We start from the raw sequence: 24,429 nt of genomic DNA on the forward strand, positions 1-24,429 counted from the left end.
GAATCCTGATTCCACATGAATTACTTAATAATTCAGTATGATGTTATTCCTTTAGATAACCCTCCAAACCCGTAAATAATTGACTGAAATTGTTTTCCGTTTGTCTAAATACTGTGTTTTGTTACTTATAGGTTTTCAAGTATCGACTGCTTATACTTACCGCCTCCCGTAGCACCAGTAACACGGTTCCATAGTCGTTTTACTCGCTAGAATGGCTCATCCTGTCTGACTCACGTGGACTCACGCGACATCCAGATCTACGAGTAGTCTTCTTATCATGACTATCAACTGCCAAGGGGAATTCTAAGATCAGCAAAGACAAGTAAGTATCCACAAATAGGTCAACTTGAACAGTGGAAACCATCAGAATTAAGCTTTTGCCTGTAAGTATATTTTATCCACAAAGTCTAAAAGTTGCTGTCGGAAGTACCTACTTAAAAATTACATTAACTCTGTTATGTAGTTGGTATAAAAAAAACACAAACCAGATTCTCTTAATTTTAAGAACCGAAAGTTACAAATTCAATTTTTACTTAGTATAATAATGGATGGAATCATTTGTTGCTGGGCCAGAACAGTTTCGGGTTGATTTCAGGGTCCGGGTCGGGATAGTATTGCATCAGGTCCGCCACCGGCGCCTCCTGGTCCTCGTAGAAGTCGCACGCCAGCAAATACTCTCTCTTGGAATAGTCATCCCCCTTGCAGAACATGTCACCTGCAGGACAATTGTAGACTTTACTGGCTGATTTTATGACGCAAGTTTGCCAAGACAGCATTGGTAACACGTTATGGCACAACATGTGGGTAGGTATTTTTCTCGTGCGATATTCTAATCACGCTTAATTTTACCGGAGTCTCAAAATATAATATACTTACTTTAAACTAGGTACCTATATGATTAATTCCAAGTTATTATAACACTGACTACCCAACAATTATCTATGAAGAAATTAAGATACATATTATGTACTATGTACCTATATCAGATTAATCAATAATTAAACGTGCATTTTTATACATTCTAAGAAATGAAATAACTAGACATAAAATTTTACGTTCATACATTGAGAACAAGGACTTGTAATTAAACGAGTAGGTAATTAAATAAATTAAATACTCGTAGCAAGTATTGTGGTTTTATGGGATTTCATATTACTTATGAATCGAGTAACCACTCAACCCAAGTGACTAACTTAAGGTTATACGCGGGAAACGCTGACTAGTGGGAGGTAGAACACAGACAACACAGTATAGGTTCTGAAGTGTTGTTCGAGGATGGGGATGTGCTTATAGCCAACATCACAGTCGCTTACGCTCCGAAGCGTATGGTATCTGTATGTATTGGCGCCAATTGAGTTTCGACCAACGATTGTCACTTCACTTCACTTCGACTGCGCCGGCTGGTCATTTGCCTGCCGCTGTGTGAGATAGAATATAATAGAATAATTTATTTACCAAGAAAAGGAATAGCTAAATTTTTTATTATTTTCTGTGACTTCCACACTAGGCAAAGCCTGTATCGCGGAAGTCCGGTTACTTAAGACAGTTTAACAAAAATGAATCGGCTATTGACATACATTAAGACCTGATTTAGACGGCGTGCGAACTCGTATGCGATTTTAGTTACATTGCGGGATGTTGAGGGTACATACAATTTTGCACAGTAATCAAATACCGCAATGTAAGGTCCAACCGAGATCTCGGTCTCGGTCTCGGTCTCGGCATTCTCGGCCGAAAATCGAGCCGAGATCTCGGTCTCGGTTCTCGGCCAAAATGGGCCGAGATTCTCGGCAAAACCGAGACTGCGATTTTGAATTTATTGCGCACTCGCGTCCGGTTTTTAGCTTTCAGTTTGTCATATCGCCCGTTTGGTATCCCGATTTTAGTGATTTTGGTAGGGTCTTTATCGATATTTTAACCCAAAATCAAACAAATACCTAGGTATAATTCATAAAAGAGTGTAAAATTTACGACAACGACGACGCGAAAAATAAAAGCAGCAGGTTAGAATAATACCTGCCTTACATGATAGAAATGGCGAATTACGGAATATCGGACGAAATTTTGAGCTTTGTGGATGCAGTTTTGAGTTTGTTTAGTAAGTATGGGTTTTTCATAGTCATGTTTTTGATATACATACATAAAATTTTGGAAATAATCGCTATCAAAAAAATCGTGTTCCTTAACTTTGAATCATGTGCCTAAAAATACGTCAAAATCAAAGTAAAGCTTAGTAAAGACTTTCAAGGAAAATCTGGAAAATTACCCTTAGAAAACACGATTCGACAACCTGTTTTATGATTTCTTGCAAAAAGTCACAAAAAATCAGGGTATTAATCGCTCGTGTAAAACCTCTGAAATTGCATGCCTCTATAGGCTATGACGACTGCTTACCACCGGGCGAGCCGTATAGTTGTTTTTGTCACTGACGTAGTCTATTTTGCTACGGTAGATAGGTAAGGAGCGCGGGTAGGTTTGGGTAGTTACGGAACCAAGCACTAAGCAGGACCCAACATACTATTGGTTTCCTGATTAATAGGTGAATTTCGATTATGAAAACATTTTTTTGTAAAAATGGCATATTTTTTTACTGTTTTACAAATCGGTCTCGGTCTCGGTCTCGGCCGAGAATCAAATTGAATCTCGGTCTCGTTCTCGGCCGAGACAAAAATATCGTTCTCGGTCGGACCTTACCGCAATGTAACTAATAAAACTCGTATGCGAGTTCTCGTACCGTCTAAATGGGCCCAAAAGGAAAATCAAAAATGAAATGCTAAATGTAACAAAAATCTAACAATTTGGGACTATACAATTTTATAAAAGCTAATTAATACATTTTTAGTACGATTTCTAAACTAAAGGCTACAATTTCTAAGCATGCACTATAATAATGAATGAGTGTTGATTTTGTGTAACGCCGTGTCTTGCGTGGGCGACGGTCGCGCGACCGTCGCCGTCGCGTCTCATACTTCCATATCGATAAGGTTTGATTTCGTATGCGTCGCATCGCCGTCGCGCGACCATCGCGCGACCGTCGCCCACGCAAGCCACGGCGTAAGCCTCGTAATGTCCAATAAAGGGTCGGACTGATGCAATTGTTCATATCTTCAAGTGTTACCTTCCGTATCGAGGATGTGCACGGGGCTCTGCGCCTCCAGCGCGCCCACGCAGTAGTGCTCCTCGGTCAGGTCGGGGTGCCAGTACATGATGGCGTCCCGGCACGAAGTCCCGGCGATCGGCAGCAGAATTCTATCCTAAATAATTTGGCTCATTGTATTAATAGTATGCTGAAGAGACAACTAACTCCGGCTGCATAGAAAATGTAACAGTTAAAGTTGCATCTTTTCAAAATGGACTGAGTAATTGAGTATCTTGCGGCTTATTTGTATTAGCACCTCTGTATAGTTATTTATGGATGTGCTGCTAATATATTACCAGTCTGTACAATTATGACAAAAAGATTAATATCTCATATTTATACATACTAGTATATCTACATGACTACATGTATGGTATGGTGTGTGCATGTATATACATATTATAAAAACTTCGGAATGTTACATATTTAACTCAGCTCAGGCTATTACAAGTTATTTGTGTTACCTATTATCGCATTCTTATATTTTTTTCATCACACCCGCACTTTAAATGTGCTATTGCACGCAGGCGGAGCGTGAGTTATAGAAAAATCGTTCTCCCAAGGGAATAATGAAATTTCTTGTACCGTACTTAACTTTTTTACATCTATTTACATACATTGCGAGTGTGATTTGTGTAACTCGGGGAGTATGAATGTTACTAACTCGAGTCTTTAAATCGCTCCGGCAAGCCGTCGCGATTTAACTTACTCTCGTTAGTAATATTCAACTTCTTCCCCTTGTTGCACAATGTACTATTACAATACATAGTAGAATTGTTTAGAATTGTTATTTTCTCACCAGCGCGAGTAGCCGAATGCACAAACGCTCAGGAAACGCTCACGAAACGAAACGCTCGTAGATATCTCTATCGCTCTTGCGTATTGGCGCGACAGAGCCAGACTACCTTTTCGCGGCGTTTCGTTTTCGTTTCGCGTCGTAGAAATGCCATTCGGCTACGGGGCCAGGTAATTATGTTAAGTACCTTGCAAATAATTTTGTTGTTGACGATGGGTTCCTTGACCTCGCCGGTGCAGAAGAACTTGCGCTTCTTGCGCATGATCACTGTGCTCACCTCCAGTACCGTCTTGATGGTATTTCCTTTAGAAAACATGTCATTCAAATAAATCATTCTTCAAAATATTAGATTAGGTACTATAGCTTCTGCCCGCGGCTTCGCTCGCGTTAAATTCGAAAATCGCGGAATGCTCCATACAAACTTCCACCCCTCATTTCAAAAAAGTGGGGGGGACAGAAAGGGACAAAAAGTTGCCTATGTCACTCTCCATCCCTTCAACTATCTCCACTTAAAAAATCATGTCGATTCGTCGCTCCGTTTTGCCGTGAAAGACGGACAAACAAACAGACACACACACTTTATCATTTATAATATGTATTAGTATGGATCAGTGAGCGGTTGTAGATAGTAGTTGCCTGATTGCGTTACCAACTGGGTGAAATGTCTGGTTGACACGTTGGTAATAGACGGTATTATTTTACTATTACATACCATAAAGTCCTATTTTTTTCCTCAGAATTTTTATTAACGCTTTTCTAATGAACTCGGAGAAACATAATAAGCTTGAGAGTTTCTTGTGAGAGGTGCATTAGGGTAATTTCGAATGACAGAAATGCTCGGGTAATTTCGAAAGGGGAATCTTGATATGATGGAAATAATGGTGATTTTTATGCGACTTTCGAAATTACCCTAATGCACCTTATGAAAACTATTAATTTTCATACCTCCTCCGAGCACGCAGTAGGTATACCGATGAATCACATATACGATATGCACACCGCAGACGAGAACATAAAACTTCACAAAATCACTTAGGGGAAGGTTGCGGTCATTGGACCAGCGCCTTAATTGGACCACTTAAATATTTCAAAAAGGTAATTCATTTAGATGTCAAGAATCAAAACTTCTCAAACTAGTTTTATTTTTTGACGTAAAATCTATAAATTATAGAGCAACGAAGTTAAGTGGTCCAATGATAGCAACCTTCCCCTAGAGAGCATATGCTTATAAATATACTGAAATCTTCTCGAGGCTGAGGCGTAGGCTTAGAGCCGGCGTAGCTTTATTTGACGTTCATATGCGCATTGTAATATGCCTACTTGAAAAATAAATATTTCATTTTCATTTCACTCGTATATTCGAGTCGGCTGCTGTTACCTTATTAGTGTATGGTTATAATTTTTATGGAATGATTTGAGATTAGATAATCTACAGAGCTGAATAAAACAGTGGGTCTAAGCTTCGGTCCTAATGGAAACAATAAAAAAACCGGCCAAGAGCGTGTCGGGCCACGCTCAGTGTAGGGTTTCCCGTATTTTTTTCAAAAACTGTTCAATCTATCAAGTTCAAAATACTTTTCCTAGAAAGTTTTTATAAAGATCTACTTTTGTGATTTTTTTCATATTTTTAAACTTATGGGTCAAAAGTTAGAGGGGGAGACACATTTTTTTTTTCTTTAGGAGCGATTATTTCCGAAAATATGAGCATTATCAAAAAATAGTTTTAGTAAACCCATATTCATTTTTAAACACCTATCACACGTTAGGGTTGAAATGAAAAAAAAATCACTCCCCACTTTACGTGTGGGGGGGTACCCTAATAAAACATTTTTTTTCCACTTTTTATTTTTGCACTTTGTCGGTGTGATTGATATACATATTGGTACCAAATTTCAGTTTTCTAGTGCTAACGGTTACTCAAATTTATTTTATTGAATAAAATGATGGATGGCCGGACGGACAGACAGACATGGCGAAACTATAAGGGTTCCTAGTTGACTACGGAGCCCTAAAAAGAGTGAATAAGACAATTTGCACTTGCCCTTCTCTCCGTTGATGGCCTCCAGCTCGCGCATGCCGCGCGCCTGCGTCTCGCGGCTGTTCTGTTGCTTCATGTAGTCTGACAGCCGCTGCATCGCCGACACGAACTCGTCGATCGGACCTGCCCATCCCCAAAAAAAGAAAACCAACATGTACAGTCGAGTTCATAAATATGTGTACATTTCTTCACCTCTTTGCAATAAGGTGAAAAAATGTACCTACACAAGTACACATATTTATGAACTCGACTGTAGCAGAACTTTTTGGCCGTATATGATGGCAGTTGGCACCAACACTTGCTGGCCAACCGAATGTCGGTGTCGGTTCTTGTCACATCAGTATCCATTGTGAGTACCTACTCCCATGTATCCACCTTTTTTTCAACTACCTGTCAGGGTGACCGGTAGTTAACTCGTGACCCTGCCTATGATCTCGATGGTCCTGGTTTTGAATCACGGAAAGAGCTTTTATTTCTGTGATCATTATTGTTCATAGTCTTGAAGTCATATCATGGTGGTTATTTATGCATTTACATATTTATGCTAGTATTAAATCGTTGTCTGAGTACCCACAACAAAAACCTTCTGGACCTGGACTTAGTCAATATTATTATGTGTAAGAAGCTCTCAAACAAAATACAAAAAATTACCTATTCCAAAACTGCCTCCATCTAAATAGTTGAGGAACTGGAAGAAGCGTAATGCTTCATCGGATTCTATTTCATCCATGACCGGTCTCTGTGAAGAAAAATGGATTGATTCATTTTTAAAATATATTTTTTTATTAATTTCTTTTCAGCACTTCTATTCCCGTCACCACGCGTTATGTGCCCGTATAAAGCTAGGCGCCCACATGTTCGTATCATACGCATCGCATCGCATTTCGTCCACACTGCGGACTGCGGTATGTAGGTACGGCGCAGGTCAGTGGACGTACTTGTGTGACTTTACAAAGAATGCTAAATGCGATGCGTCGTATTGTAAGAATATGAACTTACGAATTTCCCACTCCATGCGCCAACGTCGGAATAGAGCGAGTTGACCCTGCTCGGCATCCAGTCGGAAGAGGCGCGCGCCACCAGGATCGGGTGCTATAAACCAACATTCAATCAGTATATAATTATATTAAATTTGTACTTCCCTACTATTGTACTATCCGGAATTATTTTATTTCCTTCTTTATTATAATAGTACTATGGATACAACCTAATAACTAGCTTAACACCTTGGTACATATTAGGTATTGTAGGTAGTTATAGGTACCTACCAAGGATGTTGGCGGCACTCTCTCTGTCGCCTGTCGCAATAGTGATAGGTGAATTCTGTCCGGAAAATGCTCTATGCTCTTCGGTCACTTCACTAGTTACGTCGACCACACGTTTTGTGATTTGTGCATATAACTTGTGCGCGTTTGGGAATCCCATAGACCCCAAAAATAAAAGACTATGTAGTTGTACTTACCAGCGACGGCAAACTACCGAGTACATTTTGAATCCAAAAAGCGAGGAAAATAAAATAAAATCCCAACGCGCGCATTTCTGCTCTAACCAAACACGAACAAAAGCCAATCGTTAAAATAATAACGAGAGTAATCAATTTCTCCAATTAGTACAACAGTTTTGTTTTTTTACTTTTAATTGACACAGATTACTTACTCATATAACGAGCTAACTCACAAAGACTTACCTACTAGGAACAAAACACCTTTAGATTAATATTTGACTATAATAGTCTATTCCCTTAAATCGACAAGGAAAAAAAATCTCGAAAAAATGGGGTTGCATCTGTTTTTTGAAGTTATTATGTGATAATTAATTGTAGAAAAATCATAAAAAAAATATATTTATAATAGTTTTGAAAAAAACCTATGTCAAGTATGTCGGACACTGCCAGGTTTGCTGTAATGATGGCGTCATAACGAGTTAGGAGAAGACGTGCAGTATTTTGGACAATGCCGAGTATACGGTATTTTATCCGCATACGGTTTTTTTAATCAAATTATTTTGGTTTGCTAATTATAAAACACTTGTGTTTTTTCCATAAGAACATACTGTAATAAAAAATATATTGATATAATAAACTTGTGTCATCCAATTTTTTTGGGAGATAATTTCATAGCTTTTAAGGTGATCATATTTTTCCAGTTATTGACACATATATTTAACATAAAATTAAACGAGCCGAATGTCATAAGAAACAGTAACGTAGAAGCTATTGTTTGTATTATAAGCATGTGCATTTATCAAAAATTTCATAAGAAATTTCTATATTGAAATTGGCTCTTCCTTGTAACGGACTAATAGGGAAAGTACTCAGTAAAAAATTTTTTTTTTATCCATTTGGCTCAATAACCTGTAGTATACCAAATAACGAACTTGTTGAGGTTTTGAAATATCTAAAAATCATATATTATTGTTATTTACAATAAAAAAATCATAAAAAAAGAATTGTTTTTAATCTTCGTTTACTTGGCAACGTCCAACATACTGGACGTAGCAAAAGTATCGTGAACTTGACAACGGGTAAAATACTGCACACTGCACTTTTCAAGTGTCTAATACCCATAAAAACAACAACTTTTCGTGTTATTTAGACTGTGACTTATTAAATAATTATTAACATATTATATATTTTAACGCTGCATAATACTGTCATACAAAAAAATAAAAACAGCTAGCAACGATATCAGTCAGTCGGATGCTTCCTAGTAAGGTCTGTGTTCTGTAGGACTTTGACACAAATATTAGGTCTCCACTGGTTTCTAATATTTTTTTATTTACTTAAAAATAAATAAGGATTCACTTACGCTGCATCAAAAGTATTGATATGCTTTAATATTCGGTGTAGAATTTTTTACTTGGGATGTCTTGTATAGTGGACGTTGTCGATTTAAGGGTTAAAGCAAAAAACAAAATACAGAATAACTTGTTATGCTTGACCATGTTACGCAATTATACTGAAATTATGCTCAAAAATAACAGAGTTGCTTAACTAAGACCGGGCACCAGATTAAGCGTATTAGGATTAATACGCCATTCGACTTAATCTGGTGCCAGTGAGGTCAAATGGGAACCCCATTTTATGTAAGTTAGGAAGTTTCCCGAGTGCTCAGTCAGTAGGTAATCAGTATGTTTATTGCTTTCATAGGTTATACAGGTGGTACATTATATTTGGTCTGCTATGAAACCCTGTAGGGCGCTGCAATTATAACTTATATCATACATTGGGGTTTTGGGAGCGAGCGGGAATGAATTCGTGTATTAACTCTTTATTTACATAATTATATAAGAAACTAAGACTAAACTTAAAAGCTAGCTAATGTCTAAAATAGGCCCTTGAGGCATTGTACCAAGGATACTGGCGACATTTCCTCGCTGTATCTGAATGCTGAACGTTGTGCGAGGAAGTCGCCAGCCATTCGTGTATTTGTAACTCTGTTTATAGTCATTTGAATTACTGAAATATATATTTAACTATGTAACTGGCTCCAAATATACCTAGAAATGTTAAAGTAATGTTTATCTTTTATCGTTTTCACCATTTTTGGGCTACTTAGTGTAAATCATTCTCGCTCCCAAAACCCCGATGTATGCTTATATCTAACTTAACTGCTATGACTTAAGATGTTATCAAATTTATATGACTATACAAGACTTTCATATATATATAAAATTTTAAAACCGTAACTGCTCGATGTCCTTACGCAGTATTCCCAAGTAGGTAGCCATCGCCTCTACAGGCAATGTGCTTCGCCATTACACATCCTTTACAACAGTAAGTAGGTATCTAATTATTCTCGTGTAGTTTATCTGATTAATGTTTCAAAATTAATTTCAACCACAATATTAGTTAGGTACAAAGCTCAAGAGTGTGCGGTAAGAAGAGAGCGCCTTAATGGACGCCGTCTCATAAAAAATGCCAAAAGCAAATTAACGAGGAATAGTGGACGCCATGCCAGGCTTCAGGGTAGAGCGAGTGGAGCGGCCGCTCTAGGCGCCAAATGATATGTCAAAAACACATGGGCAAAAAAACAGATGGTACATTTTTAAATGAAAAAGTTAATAAGCCCTGTTTTGTTTGAGTGCTCGGGACGGTACTGGGTAAGTATGTACATATGGATTATTTTTCCTCACACACTGTTGGTTTACAAAAGGCAAAGTTATTGTTACTTCTCGTCGTGCTATTGAATTATTGATACCAGAGCAAGCAAAATATTCTAAAAAAGAACCCCGAGCGTAATTATGTAGCTAATTTTTCGAAAAGCAGAACCTTGAGAATTGCTAGGGTTCAAATCAAACAAATTTTACCATAGATAAATCCAAGATAAATCATTTTCACCACATTATGGGAGGAAAATACAAATACGGTCAAAGATTATTTATTCCCATAAGAATTACATGAGAATATCAGATCTTACTACTTAACTTAATTCTAGTTCAACGCACAGTGCAGGCACAGTGCTTCACAACGAAATAAGAAGGCAAACTGTAATTTGTGTCGCTTAACTTCAAAAGTGGGTAAATACTTTCTGCTATAGGTTGATTATATATAAAAATACAATATGATCTGAAAGATAATCAACCTTATAGCAGACTGGATTTACCCACTTTTGAAGTTAAGCGACACATTTTATGAGGTCAGGTGACGCCAGACGCCAGACGCCACCTAAACCGCCTACTGTCACTATCAAATTATGTAGGTAAAGTAGGTATACCTAATGCAAATTACAAGTCAAAAATGACAATACCTTTAGCAGTTGCAACATCTGCCCTAACCCGCTTCTCATTCTAATAGAGTCTGTTTGGAAAGTGAAGAGTCGTGGAATGTTTTGGACCCTATGCGTTTCACGACTCTTCTCTTTCCGAACAGACTTTAATAAAAGGGGCAAAAACAAAAACGAATTTCAAGATCGAATCGTACCTCGATTTTTTTTAGCGCCACCTATTAAACACTATCATAACTACACAGATGATGCCTACAAATAAATTTTGTTCAAAATTTAATATTGACGTGATATCATGATTTTAAAATAAAGAAATACCTACTTATGTCATTTGTTCTTATAAAACTAAAAACACGCAAAAATATTTGGGGAAAATATGATTTTGGCCACTTCCAGGTTGCGAAGAGCGCGAACAGCGCCATCTAGTTTTAAGCCTAAAAGGCCGACATATTTCAGGGGTACCTACGCTTTTTTGTATAGGCTTTGTCAGTCTAGTATTAAATCGTTCTTGCTAAGGGTGCGCGCCCACGGGCGACAAAGTTGCTCGGTGACTACCTACACCTTACAAAAGTTCAACATAACCTAAACCGGTTCTACTTACTCTGAAGCCTCATGTTGTTTGTACACTGTTATTTTTCTAGTTTTCACTGTCTCAATATGTAGACACTTAAATTTTATTATCAATAATTACATTGACTTTTAAATTGATAGATTATTTATTTGGCTATGTCACTGTGCGCTACATGACCGGTCTCTATGAGATCTCGGGATGGACTATAAACAAGATAATTAATTCCGACGAGTGCGTCATACTGGTAAAGTCTTTAAAATGGAATTTGCTGTAATGTCTGCAAGGTGCTTGTTTCTATGGCACAGTGACGTTAATATCGCATTATCAACTTAGCTTCCACTACCAATCAGGTTTACGTTGTGGATTTTCCTCTTAGCCGGTTTCATGTTTCCTTGTTGTTTCGTATTATCTTCATAGCTGGGCACCGTTAATCAAATAGTTAACTTCGTTAATCGTTAATCCGTTACTTAAAAAGTTAACTTCGTTAATCGTTAAAGCGATACATGTCGGTAGATTTAACGGAAGTTAAAGTTAATCGATAATTCGTTAACACGTCATAAAAATAGGACTTCACTGTAGGTATTATGTATTTGTATTTACTTAGTATCCACCAAAAACCATTAAAACCTGTGACGCCAATCGGTAAAAAACCGAAATGTAATAATTACGGTCTCTTCGGGCTTTTACCGCCATTGGTTGGCTAAATCCTAGGTTTTACTTCGGATTCCAGGTAATTATTGGGTCATTCATGCGGTCGCGATCGTGGTGCGTCGGTTCTTCAGATTGAGATTTGAGACGACAATTCGATGCTGTGGGCCACGATAACTTGGTAGAGTAATCTAAGGCCCGCCGGACTCGATGCATCGGTTGCGCGATTTGTCTGTCATGCCTGATGATTGCACTCTATTCCCAGGTCGATCGATCTAGCACGTCTAATAAGATTTAGAAGATCTCGAATAAGTGATCCAAAGTCGCCAATTGGTCTTTAGACTGTTTATAACCGACGGATCTGCTTTTACCGATAAATACTAGGTTTTGCCGTACGAGTACTACGGGCTTTTTAGCAGTCAGCAGTCAGGACGTGGTATTCGCGACGCAGCGAGCCGCTTGGGGTGCTAGATTAACGATTAACGGACTCGATGAAATTTAACGGAAGTTAACGAATCCGTTAACATTTTTTAAAGTTAACTTAAAAGTTAATCCGTTAACCGAAATGTTAACTTCGAGTTAATTAACGATTAACGGATTAACGAGTTAATGCCCAGTGGGCAGTTTGATAATAACTATTCTATGATTATCTTGGGCAAAGTAATAATAACACATCGAATAGCCCGTAGGACCTCTCGATGTCAAGGATGGCTAAGATAGGACTTATAATCAATGATTTAGAGTTAAACGACAAGTCCGACATAGGCCACAGATCAGAGCTCGCTTCGAGCCTTAGTGAGACATAGATGATGTCGGGGGAGGGCGAGAGCCATAAGGCAGAGCTACTGGTAAGCGCTATCATAAAAGTGTCCTTTCACGCATGGCAAAGATAGTGAAACGCCTAGTTTGTTTAGTAGGTATGACCAAGTGTCACTTTTTCGCTAGGAGAGGGATAAATAGCACTTTAGGTGTCAAAAAGCAATTGTTAATAAACTTAGATGATGAACTAGCTCTGCAGAATGCGTACGTAAATGCATGCTGTTCCTTTAAAAACATAAAAATCACTATATGTATGCCTTTCAGATTTGAGGAGTTCCCTCGATTTCTCCAGGATCCATCATCAGAACTGGGTTCTAATAAAAATGAGACCAATCTGTATGCATATACATTCAATCAAAAAAAATGTCTAAATCGGTCCAGTAACGGCGGAGATATCGTGGAACAAATATAAAAAAAAAAAACAAGTTGAGAACCACCTTCCTTGAGATTTAAGGGCGGCGGTTAAAAAGTATGCTTATTCAAGAAAGCGCAATTTACATTACATTATTTGTTAGGAAACACCCAGTATTACTTAATAAACTTATTAGCAGTACCATAATGTCCGGGCAATGTGATAAAAATGGCGTTCATGCAAACTAGTTAAACTTATTATCAAATTGCCCAACAATCACGTAGCAGTATCATAATGCCCGGGCAATGTGATAAAAAATAGCGTTCAGAAAAACCTGTTAAACTTATTATCAAATTGCCCAACGATTACGTAGCAGTATCATAATGCCCGGGCAATGTGATAAAAAATAGCGTTCAGAAAAACCTGTTAAACTTATTATCAAATTGCCCAACAATCACGTAGCAGTATCATAATGCCCGGGCAATGTGATAAAAAATAGCGTTCAGAAAAACCTGTGCATTATCATATCGGGCAATAAAAAATTTATATTAATTTTTCGAAACTACGTTGGCTACGTTGGCAGTGTAACCGTTTCTGGGGAATGACAACAGCTAATTCTGTTTTTAGAATTCATTGGAATTCCTAAATCTGCTGCCATAGGTATGGTGTTCAGAAGTACGATAGGTGTATATGGCTATGGTAAACGCCTATCGTAGGTAAGTACTAAGGGTCAGCCGTGTGCTTTTTTGTCACGGTAAAATAATCTCTGTAATGTTTATGAATGAATGTGTTTGCTTCTGCTTTACGCCTTTACTTTTATTCCAAAATTGAATGACATTTTATGAGTGCAAGGTGGGAGGGAGGAGGGGGGGGGGGGAGGAAGTATATTAGCACGTGGCTATTTACCTTTTTAACTGGTAAGTTTAAAAAAAATCGCGATTTCAAGTCTCATCGCCGTCATACAGTCCTACGAGTGATCAATAAAAGTAAATAATATCCTTTTAAAATCTTTAATTTAATTATTAATTTCATTGTGGTGCTTACTATCCAAATTAAACTTACACGTATCCACGCAAAAAAAATGATTTATTTTATAAGTCAGATAACCCTCAATATCCTCTTAATTAAAGTTAAAAAACATTGAAATCGGTTTGATCAATTACTATTAAGTATGTTACATCTAGTGTCGTGTATTAAGAATGTCAGAGTTTTATAAATTTTATCATGATTAGTCATAGAATTAAAATGCATAGTTTTTTTTGTGAAAGTTAAGTATGGTTAATATTAAAGTCAGATTAGGCTAATACATATTTACAATTAAGCTCATTATTAATGTCTACTTTTCAAAACAACTAGCAACTGTGAGCATCTCTTTAACGGCAATGTAACAATTATTCAAGATACAATAACAAATAAAGTCACATATATAATTTAATTTCATACATATAATAAACTAATTTAATACGTCATTAATTAGTTGCTAATCAATCAAAGTCCAACTGTGCAATACGTAATTACGTCACATTTAAACACCCTATAATAAAATTACAACTATACTAGTAACTATGCGGATCTATGCATTACGAGTTTTATATTTAAATATTACATCATTTTTAAATATGTTGTGTAGAATGATTTTGAACAATGAAAAAACAATAAGTATATTTTTTCACCAAACAACGAATTAATTAATTTAGCAAAATGTTTGAATTAAATTACTACCTACCGAGAATGACTAATTAAAAACAAACTAATTAACATTAATTGAATAACCATTTAGAGACATGTCTAATCATTCATGTTTAATATGTATGTGAGCGATGTTACGGATAAAAGTAAAAGTAAACTTTAACCATAAATACAAGTGCAGTTCATTCCACAAGAGTGCGCCCTGTAACAAAAGCAAGAAAAATAACTGTAGCCTACTAGTATACTCCACAGACCAACATTTGTTCTGCGACTTTTAAAAATAACGTGTATTTTGATTTTATTACCCTTAAGAAAGTTTTTACTAAGAGGTAATGTATTACTAATTTTGTCTAAAGCGTGACAGACAACGACAATGACAACAATAATGGCGTAATTACGTGAAGATAATATTTATTTTGTATGAAAATAATATAAATTAAGACTTCAACATTTTTGAAAGTCGCTGAACAAATGTTGGTCAGTTTAAGGAGCCTACAGCAAAATTTTTGGCTTTTGTTACAGGGCCCACCCGGTGAACCCTTCAAAATATGACAGCGGTACTCCTAGTGTCCATGACAGCGAGCTCGTTGGCCGAGCTCACGATGGTCTGCGCGATATACTTGGGCGGCATTCCGTACTGCTCGAATATGAACTTGTAGCTGTAGTTCTTTGCGCCCACTACGCGCACCGCGTGGCGGAGGATGGCACATATGTGCGATAAGTTCGCGGCCTTTTTTTCGGCTGCTACGTATCTAAAACCAAAGGAAAAATAGACGAATAAGACAATTGCTACAACTTTACTGGTAGGTACCCTCATGATGATACATTTCTGTTATCCTTTATAGGGACATAGGGCTCTCAGAACAATTCACTTTATGTTACGGTCTTGAGCGACTACTTTCAGCCAACTCAACCGAGTCTTATAAAATTAAATTAAAATCCTAGATTTAGCACCCTACAAATATTCAAATAATTTATAGTATCAACAATTTACATAAACTTTAAAGGTTGCCACAGTGAGGCGAAACGCTGATAAACACACATTAAATTTCCTTTTTCGGCGATAATGCGTAAAGTGAAGCCCTCGTCATTTAAGGGGATCCCCTCCAACATCAACAAGGGGATTCCCTACCATGTTGAGTTCAAATGGTTTAACAGCTGTATATATTCTTCCATGAATACCTACTCACTGTTTTAAATAATCATTAATTTAATCATTTTAGACCGATCCATAATTATTTTGGTATCTCGTATGTGCCAGATTATAGTTTAAGGTGATCATGATAGAAAAATATGAATTTCCACTTACGCTGGACATTTCTGTAGTCTCGGTATCAGCTCCTTCTTCTTCAGCAACAACAGTGCATTCCTCACGGAAGCTGCGGCCACGACGGACGGGTACTCCGAGCAGAGGCTCTTGTTCACCATCAGCCCGCAGAGGCAGAGGAACGTGGTGGCCACCTCGATCTCGCCGAGCCGCTCATGGTTGCACCACCACGCGAAGTACCAGATGTAGTCTTGGGGCACTACTGGTAGGAGAGGAAATTTCTGTACAAAACAAAGAGTACATTTTATAACTATAATAAACTGATAAAATAAGGTGACGTTTGTTGATGTTGTGTTAAGGACGGATCAGGGTTTAGTGCATTACGTCAGTGAGAAAGGTATTTTTTTTTGTATTATTTGAAAAATTAAAATCCATTAACAAAAACAGATTTTAACTTGCAACCTTTTCAGAACACTGATCAAACAAACTTCACGGAACTCATAAAAAAATCAGGATACATACCAATCTAGCCAATATGACTTTCTCCGCTTCCAGTAGCCTCTGGTGCGTAAAGGCATGGTTGGCGTCACAGAACTATATCAAGATTTAGTTCTGTGGTTGGCGTATTTGACAAGCTTGGACGCAGGAGTCAGCGGCCCGTGGGGCTTGGTCACAATCCAGTAGGCCGCCGCGAGAATCAGTTGTATGTTCTCCAGCGTCTTATGCCCATGATCAAGAAACTGGTCCTATAAGGGTTCTGTTTTTCAGAAGTATATATGTAGTATAGGTACATACCAATCTAGCCAATATTACTTTCTCCGCTTCCAACAGCCTCTGGTGCGTAAAGGCATGGTTGGCGTATTTGACAAGCTTGGACGCAGGAGTCAGCGGGCCGTGGTGCTTGGTCGCTATCCAGTACGCTGCTGCGGCCACTAGCTGCATATTCTCTAGCGTCACGTTGCCGGTGGCCAGCACGGCGTCCAGGTACCACACCGCAGTTTGAATGGTGGCTGGGTTGCCGTCTACGCCCTAGGTTGAATTCGATTGTCAATGACAATATCATTATGGAAGTAAACTCGAACTTAGTTACTCGTCAAACAATAATAGGTTCGTAGTTTTAACTACAAAATGGATTATTTATCAAATATCTAATTTAATCATTTGATATAGAAATAAAACTATGGAAACGGATTAAATCGCGTATAATGAATTTAAAATTCATCCCGACCTTTAAATCCGTTTCCATAGTTTTATTTCATGAGTAACTATCGCGGTAACCGAAGACAACATTATAATATAGCTTTATTAAGACCTTGAAGATCATTTTGGTGTTTAGCGTTAATCTTGATTTTGGAGCAAATAATTCAATCCATATTACACTAATCATAATCACCAAGATCGATATTTTAGTCATATCAAAATATTATTATTATAGGACATTCTTACACAGATTGACTGAGGCCCACGGTAAGCTCAAGAAGGCTTGTGTTGTGGGTACTCAGACAACGATATATATAATATATAATTTATATATATACTTATATACATAGAAAACATCCATGACTCAGGAACAATATCTGTGCTCATCACACAAATAAATGCCCTTACCTGGATTCGAACCCGGGACCGCGGCGCAGCAGGCAGGGTCACTACCGACTGCGCCAGACGGTCGTCGATAAATGATAAAACATCTGGCCGTCCCTATCGCACTTACTAAGGTAATGGCGCCTATTAACGTGGTACTTAAGCAGATTTCAAAAGATACCAAAAAATTAAGGGTATCAAAGCTCATTAAAGACCACAAATATTTTTTTTATGGAAGAGTATTTATTGAACTATTAGTTTTGAAGAGTTTTAGGATCATTTTAGTTTATTATATGTCATAAAATGATTATTGAAGCCAACATACCTAAATTTTCTATTACCGTGGTAATGAACAGGTTGCAGTTCTATTAACGCGAATTGAGATTTCATTACCGAGGGTATGAATGACAGTGTTTTTCTGCCATCGGTAAATAGAAACCCATCTCAAAATTCGGAGCTTAATACCGACGGTTGAATATACAAATTATGACAAATACATATACCTATACTATCCTGCTTTATGAATACCCACAGAAGACTCAGTTTCACCTAAGAAATCTGTACTTACGGTACACTAAATGTCATATTTTGATACAAGACTAATATGTCGCTCGGTAATAGATACTTCTATAGGAACCCATTACCGACCCAAACAAATATTGCATGGATCGGTAATAGATTCTTATATATTCTATTACCGAGGGTTATCTGATCGTACCATCGGTAATAGGCATAAATTGGAGTATTATAAAATCTAATTCCGACCCATAAAAACAAAGTCATACAGATGTATTTTCATTACAAATCAAAATAAAATATTGCAACCTTATATTAAAACCAAGCTTACATAACTGGTAAGTAAGCATCAGACTTTATGTCAATGTTTAAAAAATTGACAAATTAACGGTTTTCATAGAAACTACGAAATCAGTCATGAAGTTTTTGCTAAAAATTAAGGTTTTGTTGAATAATTTTCATACCGCGTAAATAGTTCTTTGATAGCGTGAATAGATCAAGATTGAAACAACTGTAAGACATTATATAACTGATCACATATACTTAAAATAAAGCAAAAAGAACTAATATCACTACTTTAACTATTACCGTGGTATACCACAGTAATAGAATCTACTCACGAAATGGCGCCTTTCACCGCTGTCTTTTAATTTCTACTTTAAACGCATTTCCAGGCTAAACAATACGTAAAAAGTACTCAGAAGTCATGTAGAAAGCTATAAACAATAATTTGAAATGCATAACTTTCACCTCTTTGCCATAATTATTACGTAAACTACTAAATGAGATTGGAGTTCACTTAGGTTTAGCGTCACACGTCAGTATGACACAACCTCTTCTCGCGGCCCCGTGGCAAAAACTGTCAAATAGCGAGCGTCTTCTTTCATTCACACTCTCTATCGCCTATATGTGCGTTAGTCAACTAAACAGGCTTCCTTTGTGTGAGTAACTTTTTTTAAGAAATTGGTCGGTTTGCCTATAAAATGCGTATTTGCAAATGCGGCGGTAATGGACGTCGATTTCGATACCCGCGTTGATAGCCGCCGTTACCTTAATAGTGCGATAGGGACGGCCTGATATTTTATCGTCTATCGCGCGACCATGCTACCGGTGCTGGTCACGTTTTCTTAGTACATTGCATTTACATATTTAGGTTTATAACATGTCCCTATCGGGCTCATTGTATTTGAAAATGATGCATCATAACATCTGCAGTACGAGTATAAAGATAGGAAATTATATGACACATACAGATATTTTATCGTCTATCGCGCGACCATGCTACCGGTGCTGGTCACGTTTTCTTAGTACATTGCATTTACATATTTAGGTTTATAACATGTCCCTATCGGGCTCATTGTATTTGAAAATGATGCATCATAACATCTGCAGTACGAGTATAAAGATAGGAAATTATATGACACATACATTTATTTTCATCAGCCAGTTGATAACGCTTGCTCTCGTCTCACTCTTCACCCGCGGGAGCGCCGCTGTTTTCCTCTCGGCTTGTAGAAGATATGATGAAATCATAGCCATGTATGATTTCAGTGCTGTAAATAAAATAACACAATATGATTTTAATAGAAATCCAAATGATCTAAATAGGAAAAAGTTTAAAAAAAATTGTTATTAATAATTTTTAACCCCCGACGCAAAAACGACGGGGTGTTATACATTTGACGTGTCTGTCTGTCTGTCTGTGTGTGTTTCTGTCTGTGACATCGTAGCTCCCAAACGGATAAACCGATTTAGATTTAGTTTTTTTTGTTTGAAAGCTGAATTAGTCGGGAGTGTTCTTAGCCATGTCTCATGGAAATCGGTCCACTATATCGCGGTCGGGGGTTTTTTTTTTTTTTTAATATTAATTTTGTGATTAGGTTATGCTACGTACATAAATCAGGTGTCTGCATCCTCTCTCTAACTGTCTGATTGAAATTCAGTCTCCGTTTCACTCTATCATCCACCTTTTCCCGATTTTCCAGCGGCGTTAACCCTTGCAGTTCCCTACTATGAGGTCTCTTTAAGCTTCGCTTGATATTCTTCACCCTGGCTGGAACTAATGTGTTAAGGGCCGGAGTGCTTGCTGACATCCGCCTCTTATTAGCAAGGCTGTCTTTATCAGTGAAATATATTTCCTTTTCATTTGATTCATTTTCCTCATCACTGCTAACAGTAATGACAGTTGGCTCTGAAACTCTTCGCTTATCATCTTGGTAAGCAACAAAATTAAAGTCCAAATATTCACATCCCCGTTGCACTGTTACGAATTTTGTGTCAATTTGAAAAGGACTTTTCAGTCTATCCACGATGCTTTTGTTTTTTGCATTGCTTGGTCCAGCCACGCAAAGCAAACTAGAGGGCACATTTTGACTGAGTCCATTAGGGCCAGCTAATGTATTCAATGGGGGTCTCTCGCTTATTTTTTTAAGCAAGTGGTTTGGCAGAGGTGGCAGGGGTGGCAATGGTAAAGGAATCCTTGTTTTCGCTTTTACATTTTCTTTGTCTTGGTATTTATCCATATTCGACTTCAGTGAAATCACCTTACACAGCTTCTATGAACACTTGTTGTTTGGTTATCTTATTCTTGTTTTATAAATGTTATTGCACTATAACCTGCAGGCACGAGTCACGGCCAGCGTGACCGTTATTCGCCGTGTTTAAACTGAAGATGATTTATGTCGGGTAGCTTCATAAAACTCGTCAGTCTCTTCACATCGGGTATCGTCTACCGTCTTTTCTCTCACAAAACTAATTTGTACATCTTGAGTAGATCACTGTAGGTATAATGTCAAGCGTCAAATAATGTATTAAATACCTAATGAAAGATTATTTTAATAACTTAAATGTTACATTTCTAAATAATAATGCGGCAAACTTCGTTTATTTGAAGTTGTGATTTGACCAGTTTATTTTTTAAATAAAAGGGCATTTCATTATAAAATGTAATGTTCATAATAGGCATAATTAATTTGTACTATCACAGTTTCGTTTTCTTTCAACTCCTTATTTGCCAAAAGTGGCACTGACGCTTTAGTAGTTGCATGCGCTCTGCCTACCCCTTATGGGATACAGGCGTTTTTATGTATGTCATAGAGTAGTAATAGAAACAGAGAGAGCCTCACTGAAGACCGGCTGTGACCCTACAATGGCGGATTTTATTTAATTCTATTTTATGGCTTGGTGGCGGAACCTTCAAGCCAGCAATGGCAGACGGTTAGCGATATGCAAACACGAATTAAAATCAAAATAATTATAATTCAGGTCAAAAGAAAATCAATTCTTCATTTAATTTATCATAAATTAATTATTTCACTTGAAACTTAGAAATATCTTGTTTTTAACAAATAATAATGACTCTGTGCACCGTGTGCAAACACTATTTAAAAAAATACTGGTCACATTCTTGTTTTGCAATTTGTTGGTTTATGATTATGAACATTAATGAATATTGTGATTTTACGTATAATAACTTGATAACTAGTCCATGGGCCAGCTGGTCCAATTTTGCCAAACGGTATAATTTGGGGGTACTAAGTTTCCTTTTTACAGCAGTTAGGTAGGCTTATAGGGATGTTAAAAAACCATGATTGCCATCTCAAAATGGTAGCTAAACAAAATGGCCGCCAATCCAAGATGGCGGATATTGAGTTTTAGAAAATCGACGTTGTCACGCACGTCAAAAATTGGTAGGCTGATAGAGTCCACGATGCTGAGCAAGATCCACTAGGTTTCCCAAAATGTCCTAGGTAGTTTGTATGAAACCTTCTTTTTTTGTTACCAGATTATTATACATTTTCAGTGACAAAAAAGGAAAGTTTCATACAAACAATTTAGGACATTTTGGGAAACCTAGTGGATCTTGCTCAGCATCATCGAAATGTACAAACTTTTCGGGAATTGCTCACGTGTGTGTTGGTTCATTATCATAGATAAGGTATGGATAGAAAATTAATAACATAATCTTAGGCCGGCATCAGACAGTCTTAAAACGCATAATCTTAAAAAAAATCATAATCTTAGGCCGGCAACAGACAGTCTGAAAATTCATAATCTGAATTTGGATTTGTATGCAACCTGTCAGTTCAAACTGACAGATCTGTCAGTTGTCAATGTCAGGTTGCATACAAATCTAAATTCAGATTATGAATTTTTCAGACTGTCTGTTGCCGGCCTTAAGCTAGGAACATACTACGCGGACGTCCGTCGTAAAACGACCGCGACCGCGACCTATCAGTGTGCACGGAACAAAACATCCAGAGAGCCAGATTTCGATCGGACGTCCGTGCGCTCAAGGCCACGTCCGCGTCCGTCGACCGATAGTTTGCACGGTTATGTGTATTTCCATTGTCCAGATTCCCGTCCGCGGTCGATTTACGACGGACGTCCGCGTAGTGTGTTCCTAGCTTTAAAAACAAGAGTGTGTGTGGACAGTCGCGAAATTGTATGGAATTCCGTGCACTCGATCTGATTTTTGTAAGGCTCCCCACAGACAGTCTTAAAAATTCATAATCTTAAAAAAAACTTGTATGCAATCTGACAGTTCAAACTGACACTGACAAGACACTGACAGATCTGAACTGTCAGATTGCATACAAGTTTTTTTTAAGATTATGAATTTTTAAGACTGTCTGTGGGGAGCCTAAGATTATAATTTTTTCCATCGACTTACAATAGGGACTCAGCTCACACTTTTTTTGCCATACTAAATTGAACCTTATCACTGGCGCATAAAGGCGTTCTTGACAGACTAGCAAAAGTGTGTCCACATGAGAGGGTCAAAGTTGGGGCTGGTGTCCCTCTCGCACGTGTGACCAGTGTTAAAAAATTACTATAGTAGTAGTATTTTACCTGTATGATAACTAAGTTTATAAACTTCTTAAATTATTTTCGTATTATATCGAGGCAAGGATATTAATACCTTGTAACGAATTGGTAAGTCATTATTATGAAGCCATAAAACCAAAAAATTGCGCAATTATTAAAAACCTTCAATTGGGTATTAGTAGATTTGGTAGTAACTTTGAATATTGACTGGTATCCCCAAATGATGACAGTGATGACGTCATTCAAATGATTTTGATAGTGGTAATAAGTGCGAGAGGGACACCAGCCCCAACTTTAACCTCTCATGTGGACACACTTTTTGGCCTAACTACTCATTCTGGTTTAATTATAATTCTGTGATTTTTTCCGATTATGAATTTTAGGCTCCCCACAGACAGTCTTAAAAATTCATAATCTTAAAAAAAAAATGTATGCAAATTGACAGTTCAAACTGACACTGACAGATTGACTGACAGTTTGAACTGTCAATTTGCATACAATTTTTTTTAAGATTATGAATTTTTAAGACTGTCTGTGGGGAGCCTTAGACCGGAGATGGCGCGACGAGCTTGACGCCTTTGACGAGGACTGGGCCTTGTTTTATAAACTTACAAGTTACAAGTTTACAGGCGTTTTCTGGCAACACTTGCCCCGTTTTTTACAATTTGCGTTTTATAAAAGTACTGTGTTACAATTTTACAGGTTACAGGAACAAGTGCCTGTAGCTTAACCAAAGACAAAAATATGGGAGTTTAATAGTTTTAAACTCATAATCGAACAGGCGTTTTATAAAAATATTGTAAATTACAAGTGTAGGTTGGTACACTTGTAACAAAAACTTACAGGGGTCTTGAGTCCTGTAACGGCATCTAAGTAGTTCAGTTTTCTCGGTTATTTCATTCAACAGTGTTAATAAAATGATCCGTCTCTTGAGAGATTCTTCATCCGATTCTTCAGATGACGAGATACCGCGACAGTTCGGTCTCGAACAAATTTGGACTTTCGGACGCCGTACGAGTTCAACGAACGATTTAGAATGAACTCCACGCAAATGGAGAATGCCGAATGCCGAGATTGGAGATTCCTTGGAGTCCCCGGCCAACACCAATCACGCAATGAGCTCGAAGTTGCAGCTCTGCGTTGCCTTGCACTGGCTCGGAACTGGCTGCCAATACCATGCTGTGGGTGACATGCACGGCGTCTCCAAGTCAAGTGTGTGCAAAGCTGTCCATGGCGTTGTTAAGGCTATAAATAATAAATTATTCAACAAAGTAGTCGCCTGGCCAGAGGATATTAATGAGGTAAGTTGCTGCTAGTTTTTTGAGTATATTTAGAAATCTGCTAATATTAAACTGTTCAATTGATTTGAGAATTGAGGTGACAATAAGAACTATGTATGATTCAATATGTAAATTAAATTGTTTAATAAAGGGGACTTATAAAGCTTATAGTCATACTA

At 37.5% G+C, this 24,429-nt stretch overlaps 2 protein-coding genes across 3 annotated transcripts; both read right to left on the minus strand.

Annotated features, from left to right (window-relative positions):
* Positions 1–485: 485 nt before the first annotated feature.
* On the minus strand, positions 486–11,485 carry LOC125241103. 2 transcript variants are annotated; one of them, XM_048149421.1, is made up of 7 exons: positions 11,299–11,485; positions 6,973–7,065; positions 6,625–6,712; positions 5,977–6,096; positions 4,123–4,238; positions 3,119–3,254; positions 486–715 (listed from the first exon to the last, which is right to left on the minus strand). In XM_048149421.1, the coding sequence occupies exons 2-7, from the start codon at positions 7,027–7,029 to the stop codon at positions 555–557; spliced, it is 678 nt and encodes a 225-aa protein (XP_048005378.1). In that variant the 5' UTR covers positions 7,030–7,065; positions 11,299–11,485; the 3' UTR covers positions 486–554. The 2 variants fall into 2 exon arrangements, with proteins under 2 accessions (XP_048005378.1, XP_048005377.1); XM_048149420.1 differs by lacking the exon at positions 11,299–11,485 and adding an exon at positions 7,436–7,565.
* Positions 11,486–14,200: 2,715 nt separating this feature from the next.
* Positions 14,201–21,326, minus strand: LOC125241945. Its single transcript, XM_048150658.1, has 5 exons — positions 20,038–21,326; positions 19,572–19,696; positions 16,839–17,072; positions 16,086–16,324; positions 14,201–15,528 (listed from the first exon to the last, which is right to left on the minus strand). The coding sequence occupies exons 1-5, from the start codon at positions 20,663–20,665 to the stop codon at positions 15,318–15,320; spliced, it is 1,437 nt and encodes a 478-aa protein (XP_048006615.1). The 5' UTR covers positions 20,666–21,326; the 3' UTR covers positions 14,201–15,317.
* Positions 21,327–24,429: the final 3,103 nt, after the last annotated feature.

The sequence above is a fragment of the Leguminivora glycinivorella genome, chromosome Z (assembly GCF_023078275.1).
Source record: "Leguminivora glycinivorella isolate SPB_JAAS2020 chromosome Z, LegGlyc_1.1, whole genome shotgun sequence".
NCBI lineage: Eukaryota > Metazoa > Arthropoda > Insecta > Lepidoptera > Tortricidae > Leguminivora > Leguminivora glycinivorella.

What these genes read in the sequence shown, in the direction of transcription:
- LOC125241103 (XM_048149420.1), bottom strand. Translation starts at nt 7,510, where the DNA reads ATGCGCGCGTTGGGATTTTATTTTATTTTCCTCGCTTTTTGGATTCAA. An exon ending in ACAACAAAATTATTTGCAAG is followed by an intron (nt 3,255 to 4,122) that starts GTACTTAACATA and finishes CAAATTATTTAG; the next exon opens with GATAGAATTCTGCTGCCGAT. An exon ending in GCACATCCTCGATACGGAAG is followed by an intron (nt 716 to 3,118) that starts GTAACACTTGAA and finishes ATTGTCCTGCAG; the next exon opens with GTGACATGTTCTGCAAGGGG.
- LOC125241945 (XM_048150658.1), bottom strand. Translation starts at nt 20,665, where the DNA reads ATGGATAAATACCAAGACAAAGAAAATGTAAAAGCGAAAACAAGGATT. An exon ending in ACTGGCTGATGAAAATAAAT is followed by an intron (nt 17,073 to 19,571) that starts GTATGTGTCATA and finishes AATTCAACCTAG; the next exon opens with GGCGTAGACGGCAACCCAGC. An exon ending in AAGTAATATTGGCTAGATTG is followed by an intron (nt 16,325 to 16,838) that starts GTATGTACCTAT and finishes TGTTTTGTACAG; the next exon opens with AAATTTCCTCTCCTACCAGT.